Genomic DNA, 27,279 nt, shown 5'->3' with positions numbered 1-27,279 from the left:
GGAGTGAAGTAAGTAACAACAAGGAGTGAAATAAGTAACAACAAGGAGTGAAATAAGTAACAACAAGGAGTGAAATAAGTAACAACAAGGAGTGAAGTAAGTAACAACAAGGAGTGAAATAAGTAACAACAAGGAGTGAAGTAAGTAACAACAAGGAGTGAAATAAGTAACAACAAGGAGTGAAATAAGTAACAACAAGGAGTGAAATAAGTAACAATAAGGAGTTAAATAAGTAATAATAAGGAGTGAAATAAGTAACAGTAGGAGCAGAAATAAGTAATAAGGAGTGAAATAAATTAATGTCAAAGCAAATGATAGCTCTCCAGGGTGAGTTGAAAAGGCAATTCTCACAGCAGAGAGTACTAGGGACTAGTTAGAGCTGGGCCAGTTATGAACACTGATGTGAAGCTATAAGAACTTAAAGGATTTAATATGATTTTTAAAATATGAAAAATTAAAAGTATATCTAAGAAAAAATCATATTTCTGCTAGCCTATAGTTTACTATGATTTATTTTTTGGCTTAAGACAATAGTCCAATAATGTAGATCTAGACCTAATATAGCATTGATTTTTCTATTTCTCTGGAATACTTATTTGAGTCTAGCACATTAGACTATTCTGCCATCCTTCTACGCTTAGGGTTCTCTTAGTCAACTTCCATAATTGTGGCAAAATCCTCAAGAAAACCCATTTAAAGGAGTAATGATTTGTTGTGATTTGTGACTCCAGTCCATATGCAACTCCTCTCATATCTAAGTCTGTAGCAAGGCAAAATTATTATGGCAAAGGAAAATTTGCTTACCTCATAGTGGCCAAAAAGGAAGGAGATAGAAACAGGCAGGCAGGCAGGCAGGCAGGCAGGCAGGCGGGAAAGAGAAAGTGATAAGGCGGGCCCTTTAAAGGCAACTCTACCATGGCCTACTCCCTCCAACCAGACCTCACCCCTAATGGCTCACACAGTTTGAGTTCATCAATAAGCCCACTAATGATCTAATCATCTTGAAGTGATGTCATAAGCTTGGGGCCAAGCTTTCAACATCAACACATCAGCCTTTCAGAGGACACTTCACAGTCAAATAACTACTTTTAAAAGTTAAAATTATCCTGGAGAATGGCTCAATGGTTAACAGCACTTGATGCTCTTGCAGAGGACCTGGTAGCTTAGCAACCATCCCTAACTCCAGGTCCAAGGGATCTGATGCCCAATTCTAGCTTCACTGGGAACTAAGGACATATGGGATGCAGAGATATGCAGGCAAAACATTTGTAAACATAAACTATGTAAACCTAAAAGTTTAAGTAATATTATAATGCATACATGTAATTGATTTGTATGTATAGTCACATACCGTATGATCATATTTAAGTCAACAGTAGAATGAATCTCATAGTCAATGGTACCCATTACACAACCTAAGTACACAAACGCTATATCATCTGTTTACATAAGTTCGTCCTGTGCCAGTCACACAATAGCAAAGTTCTCCAGCAGCATATTTCTTAAAATGTATTCCTGTCACAAAGAAACACATGACTTCGTGTTTGTGCACATATATGCCTGCACATTACAAAGTGTTCTATCAAAATTAATATGCTTTGAAGTGTACTATTGAAATAGCTTTGGAAAATATGGGTCCAAAATGCATAAAAACCCATAGTAGCAGGAAAGAATTAAATATTTATCATCCACCTTAGCACCACCAATAATTGTTCAATTATGCTTTAGACCACCCAAAGATGGCATTAGGTGGGGGACTGACCACAGGTAAGGGGAGATTGTGGCCAAGCTCCTAGCTTCCCTGGAAGCTCTACTGTGGCAGGATGTCCCTGTCAATTCAGGGTGTATGATGTCCAAACAAAACATCTGAACTCATTTCTGGTGTTTATTATAGGAGTGTTGTCTCCTACTCCCTAGCATATTGTGGACAAGGCTAGACCCTGTCTCACCTCACCCATGCTGGCCATGCACACCTGTGGCAGGTGAGTTCCAGCCTGGGTCAGGCAGTCATGCAGCCATCCTTCTGAAGAAACAGTCCTTGTTCACTGTAGATAAGCAGTACCAGGTCTATATGGGCTGATAGTTCTCCATGGTATTGGTTTCCACACAGTGAGAGCACAGGATGGAGGGAGCTGGGGCCTCAACACTGAAGAGCACATTCAGACAGAGGGGCATGTGTCAGGAAGTTCAGGAAGTCCAGGAAGTCCATGCACAAGGAAAATTTCCAGCTGAGAAATTCAAAGGCCCACTTGTTATTTCTTGTTGATAAAACCATCCTTTTGAGTTTGGCATGTTGAATTTGCCTCTCATGTTTAGGATCTCTTTTCAGCAGCAACTCCACCTCGAATGATAGATATGAACCACATCTAATTTATTTTAATTAAACTGACTGCCTTCTAGCATCACCACCGCCTCCCTCGTGTGTGTGTGTGTGTGTGTGTGTTGCATTCTTTTGCACACTCTCACCATCCGATTAGCATTCCCGTGTCATCAGAACCCCCAGAGGCAGCACACTTGAGAAAGCAGGCAGCATGCTCCTCTCGTGACCCTTGCGATGAGACAAAAGCCAGCAGAAGACTCCGGGATAAGAGCAGCATCCCACTCGCCGTCCCTGCACTCCTCACCAGCGCCAGAATGAACATCTGCAGGGTAGCCGCTGCGCCCACTGGTCCCTGCTGCCTGTTAGCATATTTTAATGCTGTGATCACAGCTTTCTATTTCTATCGAGGTGCTACAAGGTGCCAGACTCTGGATTTACACGTTGCGTCATTACCGTCCCCAGTGAGCAGACTACACAGCAATGCTGGGGACAGGGCTGAAAGGTAATGAGAAGGTTAATGGTGGGAAAGACACACGGAACACCTGGTATCCTGCAAAGACTAAATGTACCATCTCGAAGGGGGAGGCTCTGGCGTTAGCAGGCTCTGGAAGATACTGTGTGCCCTGACGACGAAGATTGCTCTTGAAAACTCTTAAAATAGCCACATATTTACAAAAAAAAAAAAAAGCATCCCTCTCTGCTAACTGTTTCAGCCAATATTTATCTTGTTAAATTTAACAGAAGCAAAGCCCCTGTCTCAGAATGCCTTTTGGAGTCACAGGGGAATGAATCTGGGCTCCAAAGCACTGTCCTTGCCAGCAAACCTCAGTCCAAGGTGTTAATGAACCAAGGTCACCACAGAGATGAGAGTGGCTGGTTATTAATTTTAACTCATTCTTGTGAGACATAAAAGGGGGAAAAGCACAAATCCAGTGTCATCCTTCAAGGAAGACATCATGGAGCCCTTCCCCCAGCCCCCCGCTTTGAACTTTCCATTCTGAGCTTAAGTCTAACACAAAGGCAATCTAAGTATCTCCTGGTTTTCATAGTGCAAACATATACTCACACACCCATAAACAGAAGCAAGCAAGCTGCCCTCGTGACTTCTCCAAGGACGAAAGCTAGAGCCCACATCTAATGACTCTTCATTTTCTCCACATGTGATAGATATTTACATGTCCACCCACAAACATAAGCTCCTCTCTGACCATACTGTGAGCATCTGGAAACAAGCCACATCTGCCCGCATGGATGCCCAAGGGCCAAACAGGCATTACACAGACTTGTCCCAGGTATGGTCTCCCACCAGCTCCTGGGTCTCCTTTGTGTCTTCTCTCGGGAAGCTCTCAGTCACATACACATGACCACAGGACCAAACTGAACCCACCACTGCTGATTTCTTTAACTATGTGGACAGGATATTATGGAGTCATATGGCATCTGCTTGGTCGAACATTAAAATGAATCAAGTACATAAGCACTTGGTAAGGACCCAGCATGGGTAATTGTTGAGAAAGATGCCCACACCTGTGCAAAGTTCTTTCAAAAGTTATAACATAACCAAGGCATTGATCGTCATGCCTGAATCTATCTATCCTACAGTGATGTTTCCCTCAGAGACTGCCAGCTCACAGCAATTTTAAACTAGTGCAGATCTACGCCACAAGGAGAGGACGCCTCAGCAAATGCCTCCCTGTGCCTCCCTGTGCACCAGCGTACTTCTGCCTGTGTGTACAAGAAATGCTTCCACTTTCCCACGCTAGATCCCATTCCCTCAGAGGCTAACTTGGGGTATCAGCCTCCTGTAGTATCAGCCACCACCAAAGACATCTTTCTGCTCTCAAATCGCAGACTCGGTGCCTTCTCATTCATTCATTCATTCATTCATTTCACATACCAAGAGTTTCCAACTTGTTACCACACACACACACACACACACACACACACACCACCACCACCACCACCACCACCACCACCACCACCACCACCACCACCACACCACTCTGAGCCCTGAAAGCATATCAGTGGCAGATGCTCTAGGACACAATGGACCCCAGAAGAGGCCCCTCTGCCTGCTGACTGGTTCCACACTCATCCCCTCTTGCGGTTTTTGCCTTGATTCTACCAAACTCTGTTTTCCTATCAGCTCCACAATAGGGCTGTCTTTTAAGTCCGTTTGAAAAGACAGCACTTCTGATAGGCATGCTGGCTTCTTCCCTCTCTGATAACCTTCCTTGGTGTAGCCTTGTCTCTCCTTTCATGGACTTTAGACCTAGAGGCCATTGAGCATGAGGGAGTTTCTCCAGGGTCTTTCCTTCCTTCTTAAGTTATCTAATCCTAATAAGCATGGCGACTTCTCCAGCGTAAAAGAACTAGCTCACAAAACGGGAAGCACACTGTTTGGTCTGAGTATCTATAGACACGCACTCAAAACACACACCAAATTCTGTGTTTGAAATCCCAACCCTCAAGGCAATGGCATTAGGAGTTTAGCCTGTGGAGGTTGATGAAGGCACGTGGAAAGACCCGTCACAAATAGAAGTCAGATTTCTTGCAAAAGAAGTTAGAGTTAGGAGTTAGAGCAAAAGAGTTAGAGAAATGGTTTCCCCCATGGGTAATGATGCTGCCCAAGGTAGACAAAGAGAACCAGCTCTCCCTCAAGTCGTCCTCTGCGTACCATGTGTACCATATGCACACAGCATGCAACAGTGTAATAAAAGAAAACAGAAGTACAGCTGGATACAGCGACCATGTGTGTTTGTAACCCTATCATACAGACTGGGACAGGAGGACCAGCTTGGGAACATGGCAAATCCCTCTTTTAGAATTAAAAAACAAATAAAGAGAAAAGTAAAGGGCGGGGTGATATTTCAGTGGTGCAGTGTTTGCACCTGGGAAACCCTCGGGACTATAAAAAAGATGAAGAAAGGCGGTTAGGGAGGGAGGGGAAAAGATGAGGGGGAAGAGGGAGAGAGAAGGAGGAGGGGGATGAGAGAAGGGAAGGAGAGAGAGTAGAAGAGAGAAGGACAGAGGAGACAGACACAGAGAGAGAGACAGAGAGAGACAGAAACAGAGACACAGAGACAGAGACAGAGAGATAGAGAGAGAGAGAGACAGAAACAGAGACACAGAGACAGAGACAGAGACACAGAGACAGAGACAGAGACAGAGAGATCCTTCTGCCATGTAAGGACACAACGAGGAGGTAAGACTGGGAAATACGTTGTCTTCAGGTGCTAAATCTGCCAGCATTTTGATTTTGGACTTCTAGATTCCAGAACCATGAGACATCCTTTTCTGTTGTCTAAAGCCTCACAATCAGGGCTAGGGCAATGGCTCGGTCAGAAAAGTGCTTGCCCGGCCAGCATAAGGACCCAGGTTCGAGCCTAGAACCTAGAGCTTTCCAAAGAGGATATGGTGGATTTTGCAACCCTGGTGCTGAGAACACAGAGAAGTTGGATCCCTAGGATTCAGTGACCAACTAGCCTGGCCCATTTGGAGAGACCCCATCTCAAAACACAAGGTGGAGGCTGAAGAGACATCTCAGTGGTTTGGAGCACTTGCTGCTCTTGCAGAAGAACTGAACTCAGCTCCCTGCATCTGCATCAGGTGGCTCATAAGCCCTATGACTCATGTTCCAAAAGATCAAACACCTTTACCTGCCTTCTGCAAACACATAGAAACACACACACACACACACACACACACACACACACGGTCATACACACATATTTACCATGGTTTTTTAGTCTTTTTTTAAAGGTAGACAGCACCTAAGGAATAGCATCTGAGGTCCTCTGGGTCCACAAGCACATACCTGAATAGACATGCACACCCACACACATGCACACATGTTCATACTGGTACACACACACGGTAACATTGGCCCAGGCTACAAAACCTATTTATCAGCGTTACGACAGTAAACCCCCTTGGCTCTCTGGGTTTCTGACACATCTACAGTGCTAGGACAGGGGCTTCTGTCTCCCCCATACCTGATCCTGGCCCTCCTCTTCCCCTCTGCCTCTACCTCTTCCACCCAGGTCCTTCTCTCCCTCTGCCTCCCGTGATTATTTTGTTCCTCCTTTTAAGTGGGATTGACACATCCTTACTTCGGTCTTCCTCCTTAGGGACAGTGGGGGTATATCATGGGTCTTCTGTACTTTTTGGCTAATAGCCACTTATCAGTGAGAACCTCCCCACAGAAACTTTGGTCAGTTGACAGACAGACCCCTGTCAAGGGTTAGTGGGCAAATAATTTTCCAACAGACTCAGCCTCTGCCCCTTAACAAAGACACAGCTGGACTGAACCTGCCACCCCAAGACAAGCACATCCTGGCCAACAGGGCAACACATGCCCTTGCACTGTTACCCCTCAACACGAGCTACCCAGGCCCCAGAACCAAAGGAACAAAGGTTTAACTTGGCTTTTTTTTTTCCGCCCAATTTTTAGAATGCAATAAAGCATCAGTGTGAAAGACAAAGGTAACATGTAGTTTTCATTTTTAAAACCTATTTTTAACGATGGTTCTTGAACACTTTAACCTCTCTTGTAGCCCATCACCCACCAGAGGTAGCAGAAAAGGAAGGATGTGGGGGAAGTGGGCCTGTTTTGAAAGGTTCTTTGGAGCAACTCTCGTCTGTGTTGTCTGGAAACCGGCAGTTTGGTTTATAGGTCAATAGCGGCAGCTTGATCCACTGGCAAACACTTCGTGGATGCACCAGCAGTCCAGGTCAGCAGAGTCGGGATAGCAAACAGAAAGCAGCAGCAGTAGCATCACCAGGCCTCAGCCTCAGCTTCAGTCAGCAGGAGGGACGCCAGGAGAAGTTCTCAGCTGTGGGGATCAAAGATCAACAAAGACCTCCAAGCATTTCACAGCCGAGCTCTGTAAGCAAGCCTAGTTCAGTCCCCAAACATCTTGCGTCCTCCACAGGTCTTGCCTCATCACGGGTCTTGCTAGGCAAGTGCATCTGTCTTGGCTGACATCACTCTACCAATCAGCCCAAGTCTGTGGAAGTGGCAAAATCCCTGCAGCACACCACGGGAAGATTTTTGGTGCATTTCCCTCTATGGCATCCTGACAAATGCAACTCAACTACACAATGAAAGGCGGACCAATATATGGGTGTTGTTAGCAAAGAATCCTTCATCACATGTCCTCTCACGTGCTTGCTTTAGCAGAACACGCTCTCTCCTGTGTCTGCTTTAGTGAAGCGTTCCTTCACGAGTCTGCCTTGGTCTTTCACCTGTGTCCACTTCAGGAAAACGCTCCTTCATGTGTTTACAAAACACCATCCACCTGACTTTGCAAAGAACCCTTCCGTTTCAGTAACATCCAAAATTGGACCACCCGTGGCATATAACTCATATGTGATGCACTTTCTAGAACAGGTGTCTGTCTGAATAAAAGCATACTCTTTCAGTGGGTGGGTGGGGGGACCACTACATCCTATGGCCAAGGCACATATCTGAAGTCAGCATGAACATGTATATGTTATAGAAACAAGAGGCAGTGTGGGGAGCAGCCGAGTGTAGCTCTCTGTATAGACACCAATGCAGTCAGTAGAAGCGAGGCATCACACCTCCACATCTGACCTCACTGCCACAGCCATTAGCTACGGGTCATCTCCTGGGTGAACCGGTGTATGCCCCAATGTGAGAGAATGCAGACAGCAGGAGGGGGTTAGGGAAAGAAGCCTCTCTGAGAGGTGGTTGCACCTTCTGGACAGTTCTATTAAGATTCCGGACAAGAGCTGTCTGGGAACCCAGGCAATCTTGCTCACTCCTGAGACCTGCAAAGCTCTTGAAATGTTCGATCTCTTTCTTTCCTCTCCGGTGATGGTCTACACGAAGACAGCTTTTGATTTCCTTTTACTTTCTGTGAAAGAAAAGGCAAAGAACATAACCCTTTCCCTTTGCAAGTAGCTCTTGGCATATAGCGGGAATGCACAGAGAGAAACGGTCATGGCCAAGTTCAGGCTGTTGTCTTTCTTAAGAGCCTCCCGCTGGGCCTCCATGAGACATGACTAAACTCTATCAGCTCCGAGAGCTAACTTGGAGGTTCTAACCTCCAGGGTGGTTCTTATCTCTGCATTACATCAGTGGTCACATGACACCTCCGAATATCAGCGTCTACAAAGGCGGTCCCTTACAAACTTTACTGCATACCATTGTACAGAATTCTTCAAGGGAAATTATGACCAATCAACCACCGAATCAAACAGGGAAATGCTCCCGAGCAAGCTGAGTTGAAGCCTACCTGGTTGGTGGTGTCTAACCTTTCCCCTAAGTTTGCCTCCCTCACTGTTTTTACATAAACACACTGCAGAACAGATACACTCTGCCAGCGTCATGTAAATGTCATTCCTGGCATAAGGAGCAATGACTAAGACAGCCACTGCAGGGCTTCCTGAGCAAACACAGCCTTGCACAGGGCTCATTAGGATTTTATCTTATTTCCTACAGCACAGAAGTAAAGCTGCACTTTAAAGGACCCTGCTCTGGAAGGGTCTCGGACATTCATAAGACAAGGCAAACCAGGTGAGTCTCTACATCCTTCCAATTTGAAAGCCTAAACACTGGAGACTGGACAGTCTGGAGCAGCAGTTTCCACTGGCGAGTACCAGGTTCTTCGATATACACAACAGCCCAGGCCTACATTCCCTTTTGACCGAAGTTCTTCTCTGCTGTTGGGCCTGGGTCTGAATGCTTTTCCGCATTCAGTGACAGAGCTGCATTTCAAAATGGATAATGCTACCATGCTACAACTGTCCCTTCACGATGTGCCAACCACTTACTAACTGTCCAGTTTGCACTAAAATTGATCGGTAACAGGGGGCCTCTCCTCTTAACACCCCCCTTCCCTGTATAACCTGTCGCCCGGTCCTCGTTGAGGAGGCAGGCTCTGCATTGATTTCTAGTTGATTGTAGGAGAGCTTGCCCTGACTTTCCCCAGTTACTTAAGCCGGCAGGCGGCTCACTGTGTGTCCTTAGAGACCAGTGCTCTGCTCAGGCAGAGAATGTCTAGACGGTATTCATGACCCATCTGTCTGGCAAGGCTCAGCGGATGGCAAACTCTATTAGAACTGAAACCACTTTTCCTCCTCCTCCTCCTCCTCCTCCTCCTCCTCCTCCTCCTCCTCCTCTTCCTCCTCCTCCTCCTCTTCCTCCTCCTCCTCCTCCTCCTCCTCCTCCTCCTCCCTTTCTCCCATGCCTTGTTCCCTTTACAAAGCAGGAATCTGACACTGGAAATTACTATCATTGTTGCAATTCTCAAAATAGCACCATCAGACTTTCATTAACATCCACGCTAGACTGCTAAATATTTAAAGAAGTGGATAAATTTCATCTGAAGGAGGACAGCCCTGTACACACGAAAGCAGCCACAGAATCAAAATGTAAATCTAAAAGGTCGTTTCTACCAGAGTGAATTCCGTGTCACAGCAGGAGGACACGAGGATGCCCATCAGATTAAACTTCCCTTCCCATTTCTCCTGTACCTTTTTGTTTGGAAAAGGCAGAACTGCTTGGTTCTAAACCCTGTATGTTTTTAATTGACCCGAAAACTGTCTTGGGGAAACAAAGACTGTGAACAAAAGGGGGTATGGAGTGGGACTCAGAGGCCAGTGTCTCCACACTTTCTGAGTCACCCCACCCCCAGCCCCCTACAAGCACATCAAATACCCAGGTAGAAGTTTGTTGCCAGTGGCAACCTACTTCACCTGGACCCAGCATAGTTCTTAATTCAGCCCAGAGACCCCACACATCCTGGCCCGACCCTTGCTTTAGATCCATTCTTGGTTTACTGTTACACACGCCTGTAACTCCTTTTCTATAGGTTCATTTTCTTTTTCTTACGTTGAAAGAGGGGACAGCGATCCCTGACCGACAATGCCCACTGTTTTATAGAGCAGCCTGGTACTGGCCTTGACCAAGGTAATCCACAGTTGGGCATTCGGTACGCAGAAACTTTAGAGTTCCTGTGGTAAACATGCTGGGATACAACACAGCGAACCAGAAGACCCTGCCCCATGCTCTCCACACTGGGCTCCACTCCCCTACAGGCGCACTGAAGAATGAAAAGAACAGAACATCAAGCAGGTCTACACTGAAAGCCCCTGCTTGGCAACGTCTTCTTGGCTAGGGGACAGTAATGACTGAAAAAGACTTGGCCCAGCAGGCTACCTCATCTTCACAGCTTGGCTTCTAATAAGGAAGGTCAAACAGAAAGGGAGCTGGCTCTCCTGGGTCACATAACAATACATGGGTAGCCAGAATCCAGGACAAGTCAGTATACCAATGATTCCTAACATGTGGGGGGCTGCTGGGTTCGTTCTTCTTATTTTTATTTTGAAAACTCAGTATGAAGTCAAGATAAATAAAAATCCACATATTGATTAAGCTTTATTAAATAAACAGTTGCCCTTGGAGCACTCTGTTCTTTGGCCCTTCAGGATAGGAGACTGTTTGATCTCTGCTCCATAAATCCTACAAATCCTCCAAGAACTGATTAGTAAATCCCCATCTTAGATCTTTTTGGTTTTTTGTTTTTAACGCTATCAAGAGGGGGGGAAACACAGGCAAAAAATAAAAACACAGCTGAATTCAATCTTCCAGCCGCAGCAGTGGGTTCTAGATATGGGTCTGAAGCAATTACCTAATCTCGCCAAGCATGGCATTCCTATGAATGCCTTCTAGGATCCTCGTAGGAGATACGATGGAGATGACGTGTGCCAACAGCTGCCCTCAGCGAACGGAGCATTCCCTGTCACTTCACATCACGGGGAAGCTGCAGACCTTCAGAGAGCGGGTTGAATATTTGCCATGTGCCGGGCTTTACTCTGATTGATTGATCTGCACTGTTTCATTAGATCTTCAAAGCTTCCTTCTGAGGGCAATATTCTAATCCTCATTTCATAAAGGATAGAATCAAGGTACAAGAAAGTCATCAGCTGTCTTAAGGCCATGGTCAATGACAACTCTACAGCTGGAACCCTAGCCTAGGGCTCTATGCTGAAGTACTGCCTGGGCCCTGAGTCATTATTTAAAATGATTATCACACTGTGCCTGTAGGAAAGGATTTTCTTTAAGAAATACACTGGCAGAAGAGAGGATCTGCTTGGTAGGACCATGTGGAAACCGAGGCTACAAACACTCACACACATATATGCACACTCCACACAGTCACACTTACATTCATCCACTCATGAACACACACAAGACTCCCATAATCATACACTGTAGACACAGTTGTATACATACTACAGAGATACATGCAGATACTACACACACCATATGTAGATACACACACACACACACACACACACACACACACACACACACGCTTCTTTATGACCATTGAAAAACATTCCACATTTTTTTTCTGGGCATGAAATAGTCCTGTGTTTATAAGCATTTACATATTTAAAAAAAAAACAAAAGATTTGTCCCTCAAGATTGCCTGGTTGAAGAGTCTTCTCCCATTAAAGCACAAATTCTACTATATTGTGAGTTCTATAAAAAGATTGCTGGTACCAGAACAGACCTATACTTTGGTTAGTTTGGTATCTATATAGTAACCAAATACACATTTAAGGACAGATAACTTTGCAAGGCTGGACCTTATATCATATTTACGTCATCTTATTATGTAGTTCTCCAAGACAGTATGGATATTTTCAACCCCAGTTCCTCTAGCTGTATAGCACGCCATGCAAACAGCAGCCTTGTCTGCCTCTGATCAGACTCAAATGTTCTAAAGTAATTTATATACTAACTCAGCAAATACACATAGGACCACGCCCTCTATACCATGAGATATACTAGATTAAGCTAGGGCTCCAGCAGAAACCTTATAGGCCTGGTACTCTGAAGGTATACAATAGTACATTGGGTAGCAGCCGAGAGAAGATACCATCCAAGTGTCGGTCAACATGCACAGTCAGCGCTCAGGTAGAAGCATCAAGCATACAAAGTGATAAGCACAGATCCTCTGCTCTAAGAATGTAATATCTTTCGAGAATTGAACCTGTGAGTGTATTAACAGATGCTATCTTAAAAGGGCACAAAGTGCTTACTCCAGATAGGAGAACATATTTCTGGTTATGGGGTAGGGTCAGAAAAGAATGGGCCACTAAACGAACTAGCAGACAATGCCCTAAGTCAGACAGTAGAAACACCAGGGCTGGTCTAGGGGTGAGAAAGTAATGTGCAGCCGGGTGCCAGACACACAGAGTCTGTGGGTCTTATAAAGAGGCCTTACAAGTGGTTGCAAACATCAGTCTTGGCTGTGGATAAGGACAAAGGAATGGCCATAACCCTATGACATTGTCTGGAGAAACCTAGGGCAAGGTAGTGTGTGGGATAGCCAGGTAGCGTGTGGAATAGCCAAGACTGACAGCAGTATAAACAAACAAACAAACAAACAGACTGTGATCCCAGGGAACAAAGAGCTTTAAAGAGAGACTGAACACTTTTATCAACTGTGGAGAGATGGCTGGCCAAAAACAAAAGAAGAAGAAAGAAAGAAAGAAAGAAAGAAAGAAAGAAAGAAAGAAAGAAAGAAAGAAAGAAAGGAAAGAAAGAGAGAGAGAGAGAGAGAGAGAAACAAGAACTGTCTACTAGGTTGCAATGAGCGGGCGATACCAGCAGAAGCAGCTATGAGAGAGCTGTGGTCACAGGGCACTTGATCCAGGAAGTGAGTGGCAGGCAGGAGAACTGAGAAGAGTACTGAAAACTGAAGCAGGGTCTGAATAGGAAACTGTGAAGACTCCAGTGGCCTGGAAGCCTATAGAGGACAGAGCTCACCCATGATGAGGCAGCCATGGGCTTCTGGGGAGCTGAGTACAGGGTTTACCAGGTTTACCTGGGCCCAGCAGAAGGCAACGAGCTCAGAACCAACAGGCTCCAAGGAAACACAAATACCATAAATGTGAAGTTGCAGGGCAGGTGGTGGGAGACAGGTGAGGATGGGAGATCTGGGAGCTGGCTCCTAAGGGGGAGTAGGAAAGGCGACTGCAAAAGCTGGATGTGTGCAGCCCACACCCGATAACAATGAAAATATCGTTGGTTATAACTGAACAACAGAGAAATTGCTCATACTTAAATTAATCTAACCAGTGTGGCATATACCTCAGGGTGATTGATCATATTGTTGATATCAGCTTCTCTTCATAGATAATTAACAGGAGAAAACTACAGAAATAGTTTATGGCTGTTTTGAAGCCAATAACAGCACATAAAGAAGACCAGACACACAAGCCTGCTGATGAGAGACAACTGACCCCTATGGAGTCATATGCATAGGCACACAACATTCACAACTGACTCTCTCCAGATCACTCAGCGGAACTAGCAGAACCACAGGAATGGCAAGGAACAGACAAGCATAGTCACGAATACCATGGAGAAACAGAAAAGTCCACCTTGGGAAGTGTATAGAATGAACAGCCCAGATCTATGGGAGTCAAAGTTAGAGAGGGAAGGGAGAGAAGAAAAGGATTTGGAAGGGAATCTAGACAGAGCATCACCACTGCCACCACCATCTCCACTGCCACAGACACCACCACCACCACACACCACACACCCACACACATATACCACACACACACACACACACACACACACACCACCACCACCACCACACATACACACACCACACACACACACACACACACACACACACACACACACACACACATGCACACCTCCACCACCACCACATTGGGACTTTGGATTCTAATTCAAACAAACTGTATACAGAACACATTAAAACACAATTTGAAATTAAAAGGTCAGGGTTGGGGTACTAGGGAAAGGAAGAGAGCCATCAGGAAGGGAGGCATGGAGATGGGGAAGGAGAGTAGGGCACAGGATCAACAAACACACCGTGTATTATGAAGCAGCTGTTGTCATGAAACCCATGACTTTACAGTGCTGACAAAACGATTAAGAGAACAGAAACCCAGGTACAAGTGAGACAAGCTTGCACACTCTATTGGGATATTTGATAAAATGAAGAACGGCGATAATTCTAGAAAAAACATATAGGTCTAGCAACTGTAAGCCCTGATCTTAGTAGCTTTTCTGTAGGGTCCAAAGTTCTCATGAATGAAGATACCTGAGAGCATAGAGTATACCAGATGGTAGTTTCCGCTTGGTGCCTGAAGACACTGGGGTGTCTCTGGGAGAACCCAGAGAAGAGAAAGCTGGTTTGGGAAGGAAAGCAGTTGGCTCCGGTTATCTCTTATTTTGTTATTACTGCAACTGAGCTGGGGTTAAGGGTGCTTTCAGAAAGAAGTTTAGAAGTTGAAATGCTGGCTTAATTGGGAACCCCCGGCTTTGGTTCATTTGATTGTGAGGTTGGTTTTATGAAGCCACCTATGGCGAGAGAAACAGCTCACGTCTCTGGTGGGGAGGGTAGCTGCTGTGATCCCCACTTTTCCCTGAATTGGATCCTTCCGGTTAATTGGAAATTCCATTGGAGCTGAAAGTGAGAGATCCTTCCTGTTGACAGCCGGTACTTTTCAACTCCGGGCTTCCTCGGCAGGTCAGTGGTACAGACCCCTCAGTAGTGATTGCTTCAGACTGAGATGTGCAGCCCTCACCAAGCTGAATAGACCACAGTGTCTAGAAGGCTGTAGGAGCTCAGTTCGCCTCCACTGAGCTGTTATGACAGGATAGTGCACCAGGAAACTCCTAGTTAGATGGGACACTGAGGTGGCATGTGGCTGGTTTGCTGTGGAGAGCTCAGTACATCGAGACCACCTCACTTCAGGCTCTAGGACACAGCAGACCACATGCCAAAGTCCTATACAGCATCCCATGCTGGCTCCTCTCTGGCCCTAGCCCAGTTTCTAACTCTCTCTCCCAGTGCTCCCCAGCCCTCACTGTAGGGCCACCTTCTTGGGTCAGGCCGCCTTGTTTCTGTCCAGGATGACACCACCCTCACTGCTATTCCATGTTCCTGCTGGTTGAAGCCCTGACTGCCTCCTTCCAGAAGCCGTCATGATCAGTGAAAGCAGACTGATTCTGTCTTCACTTCTAAACCACACACAATGGGCCAATCATCCATCACTGCCGATGTTCACTTGTCATCTTTCTCCGTGCTTCCCTTCTGACTTTCAACACTAGATCCGTTTTCCTCATTCTTCCATAACGCCTAGTCCAGTGGCCAGAGAAGACATTACTAAACGTTTAATAACCCATCTCATCTGTACGTTTGAGTGCTCAGGTGTACTGCACTATTTCAGTAGAACAACCGAAGTAAAGACACGGAAAAGGCCGAGAGTTTGGTCTGTCCTCTCCCCCACTGAAAGGTGCGTCTGGAAACTGAGATAACTCCCTTGAGATAATCAATGCTAGTCTAGCCTTCCACATCTGTGCAAAACTCTATGGCTTCACAGACGAATAAACTAGCCTCAGTTGATAAGAATCTGGTAGCAGTTATCTGAGTAGAGAGGGGGCAGATGAAACCAGTTATGCCTGGACCTAGGTTCCAAAACCTACTGGAAGGAAAAGCTACAGAAAGGCGTTAAAGAGACCATTCACATGGCTGACCGCAAGCAACAGTGGGATTTTCTGTCTAGCCTTAATTCATGCTAAACATTATCACATGAGAAACAGAGATATCTGAGATGTCTAAACACTGGTGAATACCTGAGGCCAAGGGCAGAGGCAAAAAATTGATTTGGTTCGTCTGGATATCCAGAAGGTCCCACTTTGCTCCACTTTAAGTATCAAATGTCAGAATATTTAGCATTTTCTTTAAGGGAGCAGAGCAGGTCAAATGAGCCAACTCTTTCTAAATAGTATCAAAAGTAAGAGCTCCTAGGTATGTTTGGTTGTTGGTTTTGTTTTGTGTGTGTGCAGATGTGTGTGTGTGCATGCACATGTGTGCAAGTGCATGAGTGCCCATGTGTGTATGCTCATGTGGTGTTCACCACACAAGACAAGAATTCCTGTCGTATGTTAATTTCTTCCAGATGGGAAGGATGGTAAAACTTATTTATGGAGTTGGCCCTCTGCAAAAGGCACACTGGCCATCTCCTGAAATGCACCATAGATGGCCCAATAAAAGGTACGAGCTGCCCATTGAAATCACAAACAGAGAGACTCCAGGACACAGTACACAGATGTTGGGAGAAGCCAATTCTCATTTGCTCTGAGTTATGACGGGTCGGGAGGTTGCATACACACATTCCATATTAGATTATCCCCTCAGGAAAGAAGAACAGAAGCAACTACGACCTCTCTAGAAATATCTAATCCCTAAGAACAGACTAGCCAGCAACAAGGTCAGGGGAGCGTTCCTTACAGGACAAATGCCCTTCCCCCTCTGGTGCTTCAGGAGAGCAGCATACAGGTAGTCTCCCGCCAATCCACAGGCACCTTCACCTGACACTGTCCGTTCCTAGGGAATTTCTCCAGGAGACAAAGTCAGTAGGAAACACTGACTTCTGGGGATGCGCTCATTCTTGGACACCTAGAAACATATGACATATTACATATGTGTGACACTGAAGACAAGTCAGATAAAGCTATGGTGATTCAGTTCCCCAAGGGATGGATACTCGTGCAATATCTGAGGAAGAGGAGCAGGAATGGGGGGAGGAGGGGGAGAGGAAGAGGAGGGAGGGATGGGAGAGAAGACAACGCAGTCACGTAGTTCACACTTCCCATGTCTTCCATTCAATCTGTGTGCAATCTTACAGGTCAGGAACTACGTCCATTTCATAAATACCTAAATCTAAGCCTTATGGGGATTTAGTTCCGTTCTTATGCAAAAGCAACCTGCACAGCTGCCAAGAAAGTCCTAGGACCAGGATCCTCACCCCCCAGTCTACCTTGGAACAAGTTCGTATTCACCAAGCACTGAAGCCTTGGAAGGTTTGAAGTGAGTCACTTGGATCACCCATTTGCCCTGTAGTGCACGCAACAGTCATTCTTGTACCCTAATTGCTCAAACGTGGGCTCTGGGGCACAGATAGAGACAACCTAATGACTGCTAAGAAAGCTGTTAGTGGGACCCCAACGCTCCAGCAGTCTAGTTGGAAACAAAGACACTTATTCAAAGCACATTTAACCAGCCTGGTGATACAGGCCAGTAATCCTAGCTACTTGGGAGGTTGAGGCTACAAAGTTCAAGATCACCTGTTCAACACCAACCAGAACTACAGTTAAAGGCCGCATAGGAAGCTTTAGTAGCAAGACCATGCCTCAAAACAAAAGAGAACTGGGTGCGTAGCTCAGGGGTGGAGTGCTTGCCTGGAATGTGTAAGGTCCTAGATTTCGATTCCCAGCACAGTAGAGAAAGGAAGAAGAAGAAAAAACATTTTATGGTTTTGATGTGGGGCTCAAAAACACTTTTCCAGATTCATGTAAAAGGCAGAGACGAAGGTCCTGAGTGTTCTTAGTCTTCAGGCTTGCTGCCTGCTTCAGAGAGATAGTCCCCACCCAGCTCCCAATCCCTCTAGCACCCTCCACCCTATGTCCTCCTCCCTTCGCCAGCTGACAAATATATCAGACTATCCATAAGCAGAAAAAGAGAGGCTGGACAGGCTGGGCCACTCCATACAGCCAGTGGCATTATACAAATACTACCAAACACACATGACCGAAGGAAAACCCAAGTCCAGTGCTAAGGGCAATGCAGGGCCCACCCTGAGCTTTGAGAAGTGTCTTCTCAGCCTATAAAGACAGAACTTGAAAAGCAGTTGATATAAAGAAATTCGGGAGCTGGAGAGGTGGCTCAGGGGGTCAAGGGCTTACTGAGCAAGCAGGATCTGATTTGGGATTCCCAACATCCACATTAAAGGCAGATGTGACATCACGTTCACATCTGTAACCCCAGTGTTTGATCAGGGACTCCGGGGCTCACGAACCAATCAACATGGCAGGCTCGAGGCTCAGGGAAAGACACTGAAAAAGGATGAGTTGGAGAAGCAATTGAAGAAGACAGCCAGTGTCAACCTGGGGCCTTCCACACGTATGGCCTGTATGGATAAGTTACCCGCTTACACATGGGCAAGTACAAACGCAACAAGGAACACTCGTGTTTTAAAGCTGAAATAAAATTCAAAATGATAATACAAACAAAAATATCTTAAGAAAACAAACACAGAGACTCCTGGATTTGGCAAGCACAGACAGCAGGCTTAAAACTCACCAGAGCAGAGTTATTTTTACATTAGGGCTATACATAGTTTTCTCCTTAAAAGTAGTATAATGCAGTAGGGATATACTGCATATATATACTTTGGTCTTTGTTTTCTTAGGCCCTCTCCAAATTTACAGTAATTGCATCTTGCAGACTAATTCCCACACAAAATTTTAACTGAAGATTTATTTCATGTGCATGACTGTCTTGGCTGTCAGTATGTATTCTGTGTATATGCCTGGTGTCTATGGAGATCAGAAGGGGCGATCAGAACCCCTGAAACTGGAGTTAAAGACAATTGTCATTGGTGTGGGTGCTGGGAAGAGCAGGACCTCTACAAGAGTAGCAAGTGTTCTAAACCTCTGGAGCCATCTCCCCATCCCCTATTGCCAAGCATAATACCTCCAAATGATACCAGTACAGTTAGGAAGAAAGGCTGAGCGTATCCTGAAATGATCGACCTCCGTTGGGACCCCCGTGAAGAGGATTGCATCTCTTAGCCTCACATCACCACAACAAGTACTTTAGAACGAACAATCCGAATGATGAACTGGTTTATTCTGGTTCAGTTTTCAGAGGTTTACATCCATGGGCAGCTGGCTCCATTGCCGTTGGGGCTGTGCCAAGGCAGACATATTGGAAAGCAAAACTGTAGACCAAAAGTGCTCACATCATAGCAGCAAAAAAGCTAAGGGAGTTGGGCATGCTGGCTCACATCTATAATCTAGACATGTAGGATCCTGAGGCAGGAGGGCTGCTATGAGTTTGAGGCTAGCCTGGGCTACATAGTGGAAACCTGTCTCAAAACAATAACAATAAAAGAAGCCAAAAAAAGAGGAGAAGCCAGAGTCCCAACATCTCCTTAAGAATGGCAAAATAGCCCTAATGAGGCTCCAAGTCTGTAAGTTAACCACTTCACGATTGTACCATGCATGAGCTGGAGATCAAGCCTCCAATGCCAACCTGGGTCTTGGGGAAGCATTGGGGAAGTCTGAACACAGCAAGGCCAGCATCATAACCATTCTCCCTAGGTAGGCGGATATGAAGAGTGTCATCTTCAACCTGCTTCATTTGGTTCACTGGAAGTCAGATAACAATACACTACTCTTCTAACAGAACCGAGTAGTGTTTCTAACTTCATTTTCCCTCTTTCCTCATCATGATAATCATAGGACCCCCCCAAACCAGTGAATTTCAGATTTCTGATCTCACATTTTTCAAGTTTAAGATGCTATTCCAAGCTTCTGCTCTGGGAAATCCTACTTGGAAATACCTAACACGTTTTATTTCCATTTGGTATCTAATAGCAAACGTATGACCAGAACCTTCGAAAGTCTCATGTAAAGACCTGTCTTCGCTTATTTCAAAATATACACTTATGAACTTATACATTCAAAGAACTCTCTGAAGCTGTATGAAGAACACAGATGTATGGCTTCTTGGAATCAACTGGGGCTTCTAGAAATAACAGCAAAGACCCGCTACAAACCAAGGCTTTGGTGCCCACCTGCAGGAACACACACTGAGCTCTCTCTCTTACACCTGCTGTCCTCCATTTTGAAAGCAAACCTTGGTGAAAACGCACGTCTCTTTCCTTAACCAGAATGCGAGACATGTCCACCTTCCGTCTGCTTCAGAATACCACCAAGACACAATGCCACAAGGGTGAGTCAGAGGGACTTACAGTTGAAGATGCCTGGCGGTGGATGTTCAGTCACCAGGAGACAGTTCTCTTCGTCACTGTTGTCCCCACAGTCGTTCTGTTGGTTACAGACCAGAGAACCAAGATACAAGCATTTACCGCTGGTGCAGGTGAATTTGCACTCTGGAAAAGCACAAGACAAAGCATGAGGCAGTCAGTGCTCGCTTGGTGCTTACAAGTTGTTACCGCCATGGCTGCCCCACCCACCACCTCCCAGGTGCACGCCATGATGATTTGAGAACTGGGATTATCTGGAGGTCCCAGGAAACTGGACTCAGAAGGGCCATCTAGATGAGGCTGGTCTTGCTTTGCAACACAGCACTCTGAGGCCCGCCTGTGGCATAGTGCTACCCACAAATGAATACGCAGTTGCTCTTCCTTCCATTGCTTGCCCTACGAGAGTTATTCTGCTTCCCACACTCTAACAGCATGTATCTGATAAAATCAATATTTTATAATATAAAACAGGAACAGTCATGGGGCTCTATGACCTAGGAAGCATGGGTATGACAGATTAAAAATTAATACAGAGCCCACCCCCCACATTCCCGTTGGTTATACTGGACACAGGATATCTGACCTATACAAATCTGTATTTGAAAATAAAACCGCTAAAGTGGGATTTTAGAAATAAAACTTCTTACCTGACAAAACCAAACAAACACAAGTTTGATTAACTATTAACTACCATTTTACAAATTTTCTTAGTTTGTAATAGGCACTTTCAAAAGGACTAGTCCTTCCCATTGCCTTGTTAAGAAATTCATAGGTATCTTAATGTCATGTGGTTGATACATAGTTATAAGTTATTCTGTTGTTACCAAAATGTAACGTTACTTTTGTATCAATATCCAAGGATCTATACCAATGTAACCAACTGTAACCTTAATTTGAATCCATACACAAAGATCTATAGTAAGGTGATCAAATAAACATCAATTTTGTTTCAATACACAAAGCTAATATAATTTTGTAAAAATATACAATAATTTTGTATCAATACACAAAGTTGTATGTAAGAATAGATTGAATAATTTACCCATTTCCTATTTTTTCTATGTTATTCCTATATCCCCTTTTGTCCATATTAAAAAATGAAAGATTTAAAAAAAAAAGAAATAAAACTTCTAAGTTAAACAATTTTAAGCAATTAAAGGAGATTTTTAATTGAAAGAAATTTAAGCAATTAAAAGAGATTATACATCAAAATATAATCAGTTGTATAAACACTCATGGATATCACCTTGGACTCTTAGGTAAACACAGAGATCAAGAGAAGGCACATGGGGTAAATGGCCAATAGAAGGCACTTCAGGAAGAGTCACAAGTTCCAGTGATGGCAACTGTCACAGTTACCTCAGTTGCCAACGCCTCTTCCTGTCTTAAGTAAGAGCAGTAGACCTGGATCAAGTGTCGAGTCATTTCAACTCCAAACTTTCCACTAAAATAAAATTCCAAATAAAAGACTGCACAGCCCGTCAATGTCTTCCCAGCTCTGCTAATCATGAACAGAGTTTCACTAGCTGAGACCATCTGAGAGGACAGCTACAATCTTCGAGAAAATAGTACCTGTCACAAAGAGTGGAAGTCAAAAGAATGTTTGTGAGCCTCTGTGAGAGGGGCACCATAATTTTTCCATTTGGTCACAATCTGAGAGGATATCGGAAAAAACACTCAGCCCCTGACCTTGTGCAAAATGACAGGGGAACAGAATCCAAGCGCATTCATTTCACAAGCTTTTCGTTGGCCACAGCACCTAAGTCAGAAACTCTGTGTGCTGAATGTGATCAGGTTCTGTTGTACAGATGTGGTTAGAGCTGAATGCTATCATCCCGCACGGTGCAAATATTAGAATCCAGATGTTTGAAATCTCATTTATGAAGTGACAACCTTTAGCTTAATGGAAAAAAGGAAATGTCGAGGGAAGAATTTATCTTCCTTACCAAAAGAAATATTGGACATCAGATGAACGCCAAGCACGGAAAGAACAAAGAAGCCTAACACAAGTGTTCTAGTGTTACCAAAAAGGCCAAACACGAACAGAAGAATCCGCAGTTGTTAGAGTTTAAAAGCTCTAAAGCCAGACCACCATCTTCAAGTTCACGAGGAGCCTTAAAACGGTGAGAAAATATAACTGCATGAGGTAGACTCATTTACTCCTATGGCCGGTACTCAATGACTTGTAGACGGGACAGGGAAGCATGAGGATGGCACACCAGGCAGGGTGGTACACGCCTGTTATCTCAGCACTTGGGAGAGTGAGGCGCAAGGATGTGGTCTAAAGCTAGGCTTGGCTACATAATTAGAATCTGTCATAGATAGATAGATAGATAGATAGATAGATAGATAGATAGATAGATAGATAGATAGATAGATGATAGATAGATGATAGATAGATAGATGATAGATAGATAGATAGATGATAGATAGATAGATAGATAGATAGATAGATAGATAGATAGATAGATAGATGACTGCATGAATAGATGGACAGACGAATGGAGAAACTAGCTGCTATATAAATTTACAGCATGAATTCTCAAAAAGAATGTGAAGGTTTGGGGCTGGGGGAGATGGCTCAGTGGGTAAAACGTTTGCTGATCTTGCTGCAAAGTATGACCACCCGAATTTGGATCCTTGCAACCATGTACAAGACTGAAAATGGTACCGTGAACCTGAAATACCAACAAGGGAGAGGAAGGCCTTTACCTGCTTGCTGTCCAGACAGCCTGATCAATGAGTCTGTTTCAGGCCAGTGAGAGAGTCCATGTCAAAATAATAATGATGACAATGATAATGTAGGAGGTTCAAGGAAGACATGGAATGTGGGCCTCAGGCCTCCACACATGCAGGCACATGTACATGCACACGGTCACACAGAAGTGGGAATATATATAATATACATATATATGCACACACATTCATATGTATACACACATATATACATATATATGCACACAAATACATACGTACACACACATGCTCACATGCACACACACCAAATAAAGTAGAAATGTGAACTGATCCCTCCAAGGTCACACATTTCTTCCTGGCATCCTTTGTTGGGCTAGCCAGTCTGTAACAGGAACTCAGTGAATACCAGATGTGTTCGACAACTGAATAAGTGAAAATCTGAGCCTCGTGAGAAGCCCGTATGTGGGACATCCAGTCTGTGAGGCTGGCAGAAGGAACCTAACGCTCACAAGGAGGGCCAGGCCACCCACCAGCACTCTATCACAGCTTCCTCAGACCCACACTTACTTCACCTCCCTCTCTCCCAGGCTGTCTCTGCTTCAAGCTCCGCTTTCTGAACGTGTGTGACTCACCTATGGTGAGCATACCTACCCGTACGAACTGCCAAAACAGCTTGTTTTCTGAAGTAAGCCTCAACAGTGCCCTAGGAGGGCTTGTGCTATGACCTCAGCAAGCTTTTCCTCACTAGCTAACAGTATCAACCCATGAGCTTTCGCATTCACATAATCCCAAACTTCTCAGTGACAAGTCTTTAGTCAAACATCAAACTAAGAGTCTGTCACATGGCCACTCGAATCAAAATGAATAGACACCTGAATTTATTAGCTCTTCGTGTGCTGTAGGAAAATACTTTAAAAAATGGTCTATAAAGCAATTGAGTATTAAACTTTAATGGGAATGCTGGGGTGAAATTTCAGAGCAGAGGAGAGCATCTGTTGAGGTTGGCAAGTCCAGCATTGACAGAGGCCAGCTTCCAACATGACCCAAGCTCTCCTACGAAGGCCATCTCCACTGTACTTTTCTACCCCAAACCACACATGTTCTGACCCTCTAACAAGTATATTAACAACCCGAAGAGAAGACTCACCACAGGAATCAGCTAAGCGTCTTTCAAAACTATTGATGCCTGCGTACCAGCCCAGGGTACTGCTCTCACTGGCTTGAAGTACGGCCTAAAACAACAGGTGGCTTTAGAGTTCCTTTGAGCAATTCTATGACAATCTAATTCTGGCCCCCAAGAAGTAGGCAGCTCATATGAAGCCCTCTCTTTGGCTCAGAATATTTTACTAAAATATTTAATGGTGTTTTGTTCATTTATTTTTTTAAAAAAATTAAACATGCACGTACTTAGATAATTCTTGGATACAGAGCCCACGGTCTCTTTTCTGACGGTAGGATAGTTCAGAAACCCAGGGACCACAGCACTTCAGGATCCATGAGGCTAAAGCATAGGAACTGATGTACTTTGCTTCCCAAACTACACTCACACATCAGAACTAGGCTGTATTTTCAAAGATATAAAACTCAGATCAAATAAGGAAGATAGACTATAGCCACTTGCATCACAAATGATAATTAAGTTCCCCGCCCCCAAAATACTGTCTCTATGAGTGGATCTGCACATAGCTTCTGGGAACCTTCCCCCACTTTGTTCTGATTGGTCAATACAGATGCCAGCAGCCAATAGCTGGGGAGAACGGCAGGATTTTAGGAGTTCCTGGGCTTGGGACCTGGAGTGGGAAGGAGATCCGTCATGCTTTAGGCGAGTGTGGAGGGAAGAGAGACACAGAGGCTGTCATGGGGTAGGGAAGCAAGGAGAGTGCCCTGGGCTCTGGGCCAAGAAAGCACAGCCCAGAGATCTGCACGAATGGGTCTGAAGCAGCCGAGATGGAACACAGAAGTTAGAAAGTAATAACTCTGAATTATTGGCAGGAGGTAGATTCTAGAAACATGGAGCTTAGGCAGCTAGCATGCTGCCTAGGGCATATTAAAATATAAAGTGTGTGTGTATGTGTGTGTGTATGTCTGTGGGGGTGTGTGTGTGCGTGTGTGTCCGTGCATGTGTGTGTGTATGTGTGTGTTTGTGTGTGTGTGTTTGTGTGTGTGTTTGTGTGTGTGTTTGTGTGTGTGTTTGTGTGTGTTTGTGTGTGTGTTTGTGTGTGTGTTTGTGTGTGTGTGTTTGTGTGTGTGTGTTTGTGTGTTTGTGTGTGTGTTTGTGTGTGTGTTTGTGTGTGTGTGTTTGTGTGTGTGTGTTTGTGAGTGTGGGTGTATGTATGTGTGGGTGTATGTATGTGTGGGTATGTGTATGTGTGTGTGGGTGCGTGTGCGTGCGTGCGTGTGTGTGTGTGTGTGTGTGTGTGTGGTGTGTGTCTTTCACTCAGGAACAGAAACCGTTGAGGTGGGAAGTAGCCTACAACAGGGTTTATTAATTACTGATTCAACAATAAACAAAGTACTCTTATGTAGAATTTTGCCTATTCTTTCTGGACCGAGTTGAGCATTCCAACCTATCTATAGCTTAGAGAAACAAATGATTATCAAATATTAGAAACAAAAAAAATTAGAAACATTTGGATGACAAAGTCACCATGATTTCATATGCAGCATGCGAAATGGCATCAGAAACCAGTGGTAAAGAAAATCAATGATATTTAGATAACTCCTCTTCTTTTCAAGAAAAATAAATTTTCAAAATGAAGAAAATAGCATTTCTTTGTGCTGCCATTCTCCTTGATTTCTTATAAAAATTGCTAAAATGGGTGCTGCCAAGATGGCCCGGTGGCCTGAAGCTTGAGGCCCAGCTTAATGACCTGGGTGGAGTCCCAGAACCCACCCGGGGGGTGAGGAGAGAGGCAACTCCAGCCGTTGTCCTGACTTTTACATACCTGTCATTACACGCACACATGTGTTATCAACAACAGAAAACACTAATGACAACAACAAATTTAAATGGCTGTAATTGATATGGTAATAATAAAATTCTTTCCAAATATGGGGTTTTTTTTCCTACATCTCTATATAAAACTTTGATGAATTCTTTTCAGGGTCTTAGATTTTCTTAGAGATTCATAGTTTAATATTGATAGGAACCTAAAAGATAACACCGGGCTATCCAAAGTTGAAGAATAATTTTTCAATCAAATTGAGAAAAAAAACTTCTTTTAAAAACCATGGATGTCAGGGTTGGGGATTTAGCTCAGTGGTAGAGCGCTTGCCTAGCAAGCGCAAGGCCCTGGGTTCGGTCCCCAGCTCCGAAAAAAAGAAAGAAAAAAAAAAAAGAAAGAAAAAAAAGAAAAAAACCATGGATGTCATTCTAATTATGCATAAACGTATTAACCAGTAGAGACATGCCATGTAGGAGAAAAGAAAGAAAATGTACGATTAGGAAAAAGTTTGCTAATATTTTGTAAACTTAGAGAAAAAAGGGGGACTTTAGATCCAGACACCAGAACAGAAATAGAATAAAGTAGTGTTTATGTTAATTCCAAAACACTGGAAAAATAGCTTTTTTTTTTTTTTTTAACAACAGGACCAGGAGCCTAAGAATCTGAACATTCTAAACCCAAAGCAGAACGGTGGGAGAAATCTGCTTTGTGGGTCTCAATTTAATCCATTTGGTAGAGTCAACATTCTCGTAGTTAAAAGGCAACAAAAAAGTTGTTCTTGGTTTTTCTTACACTCATTTAAAGTCTTGTTTTCACAGATGGATTCTCAATCACAAAATAGGGCTCTACGTGCAGCTAGCTCTCAGCTGTGAAGTCGGCCTTTTTCGAGAATTGGCAGAGGAACCTACGTGAGCTATTCCTGTTAAAATTCATACAGCAACACGGACTCATTTGCTTCACACATCTACCATTCACAAACCTGCGGTGATTCTGGCTACACCATCGACACCAAAGCCTGTAATGTGTAAGTAATGGGGAACCTTCTCAGTGGCCTTACCTTGGTGAGGGACTGGGGGTTGGAGGGGGGGTGGAGGGGTGGACAAAGAGACTACACAGCTGTTAGCAATGTGCAGGAACCAACAAGCTCCTGGGCTGGCAAGATGGCTCAGTAGGTTGAGGCACTCGCTGCCAGCCCTGATGCCTTTAATTGAAGACCCTGTACCCAGGTGAAGAAAAAAAACCTGACTCCAGCCAGTTGTCTTCTGCCTTACACACACACACACACACACACACACACACACACACACACACACACACACGCACATGCACACACGTAGGCACATGCACACACAGAGTAATATAAAATTTAAAATATTTAATAAGTTCCTAAAATTAAAAATGAATAATTTTACCATAACCCATGCATGCTTACAGGTCTTATTACAGAAACCCAAATACCTT

At 44.4% G+C, this 27,279-nt stretch overlaps 1 protein-coding gene across 16 annotated transcripts in view; it reads right to left on the bottom strand.

The window, feature by feature from the left end:
* The window catches only part of Ldlrad4 (low density lipoprotein receptor class A domain containing 4), a 334,279-nt gene that overhangs the window by 143,375 nt on the left and 163,625 nt on the right, over nucleotides 1-27,279 (bottom strand). For 10 of the 16 annotated variants that reach the window (XM_087593473.1, XM_087593469.1, XM_087593475.1 and 7 more), the window contains 1 exon segment: nucleotides 20,162-20,302. The exons of the other annotated variants lie outside the window; for them this stretch is intronic. In XM_087593473.1, coding sequence (XP_087449599.1) covers nucleotides 20,162-20,302 — 141 coding nt within the window. 16 annotated transcript variants of the gene reach the window in all.

This window comes from Rattus norvegicus, chromosome 18 (assembly GCF_021556685.1).
Source record: "Rattus norvegicus strain SHRSP/BbbUtx chromosome 18, alternate assembly SHRSP_T2T, whole genome shotgun sequence".
Taxonomy (NCBI): domain Eukaryota; kingdom Metazoa; phylum Chordata; class Mammalia; order Rodentia; family Muridae; genus Rattus; species Rattus norvegicus.
The sequence above is the reverse complement of the archived record's forward strand: the minus strand, read 5'-3'. Positions and strand labels throughout refer to the sequence as shown.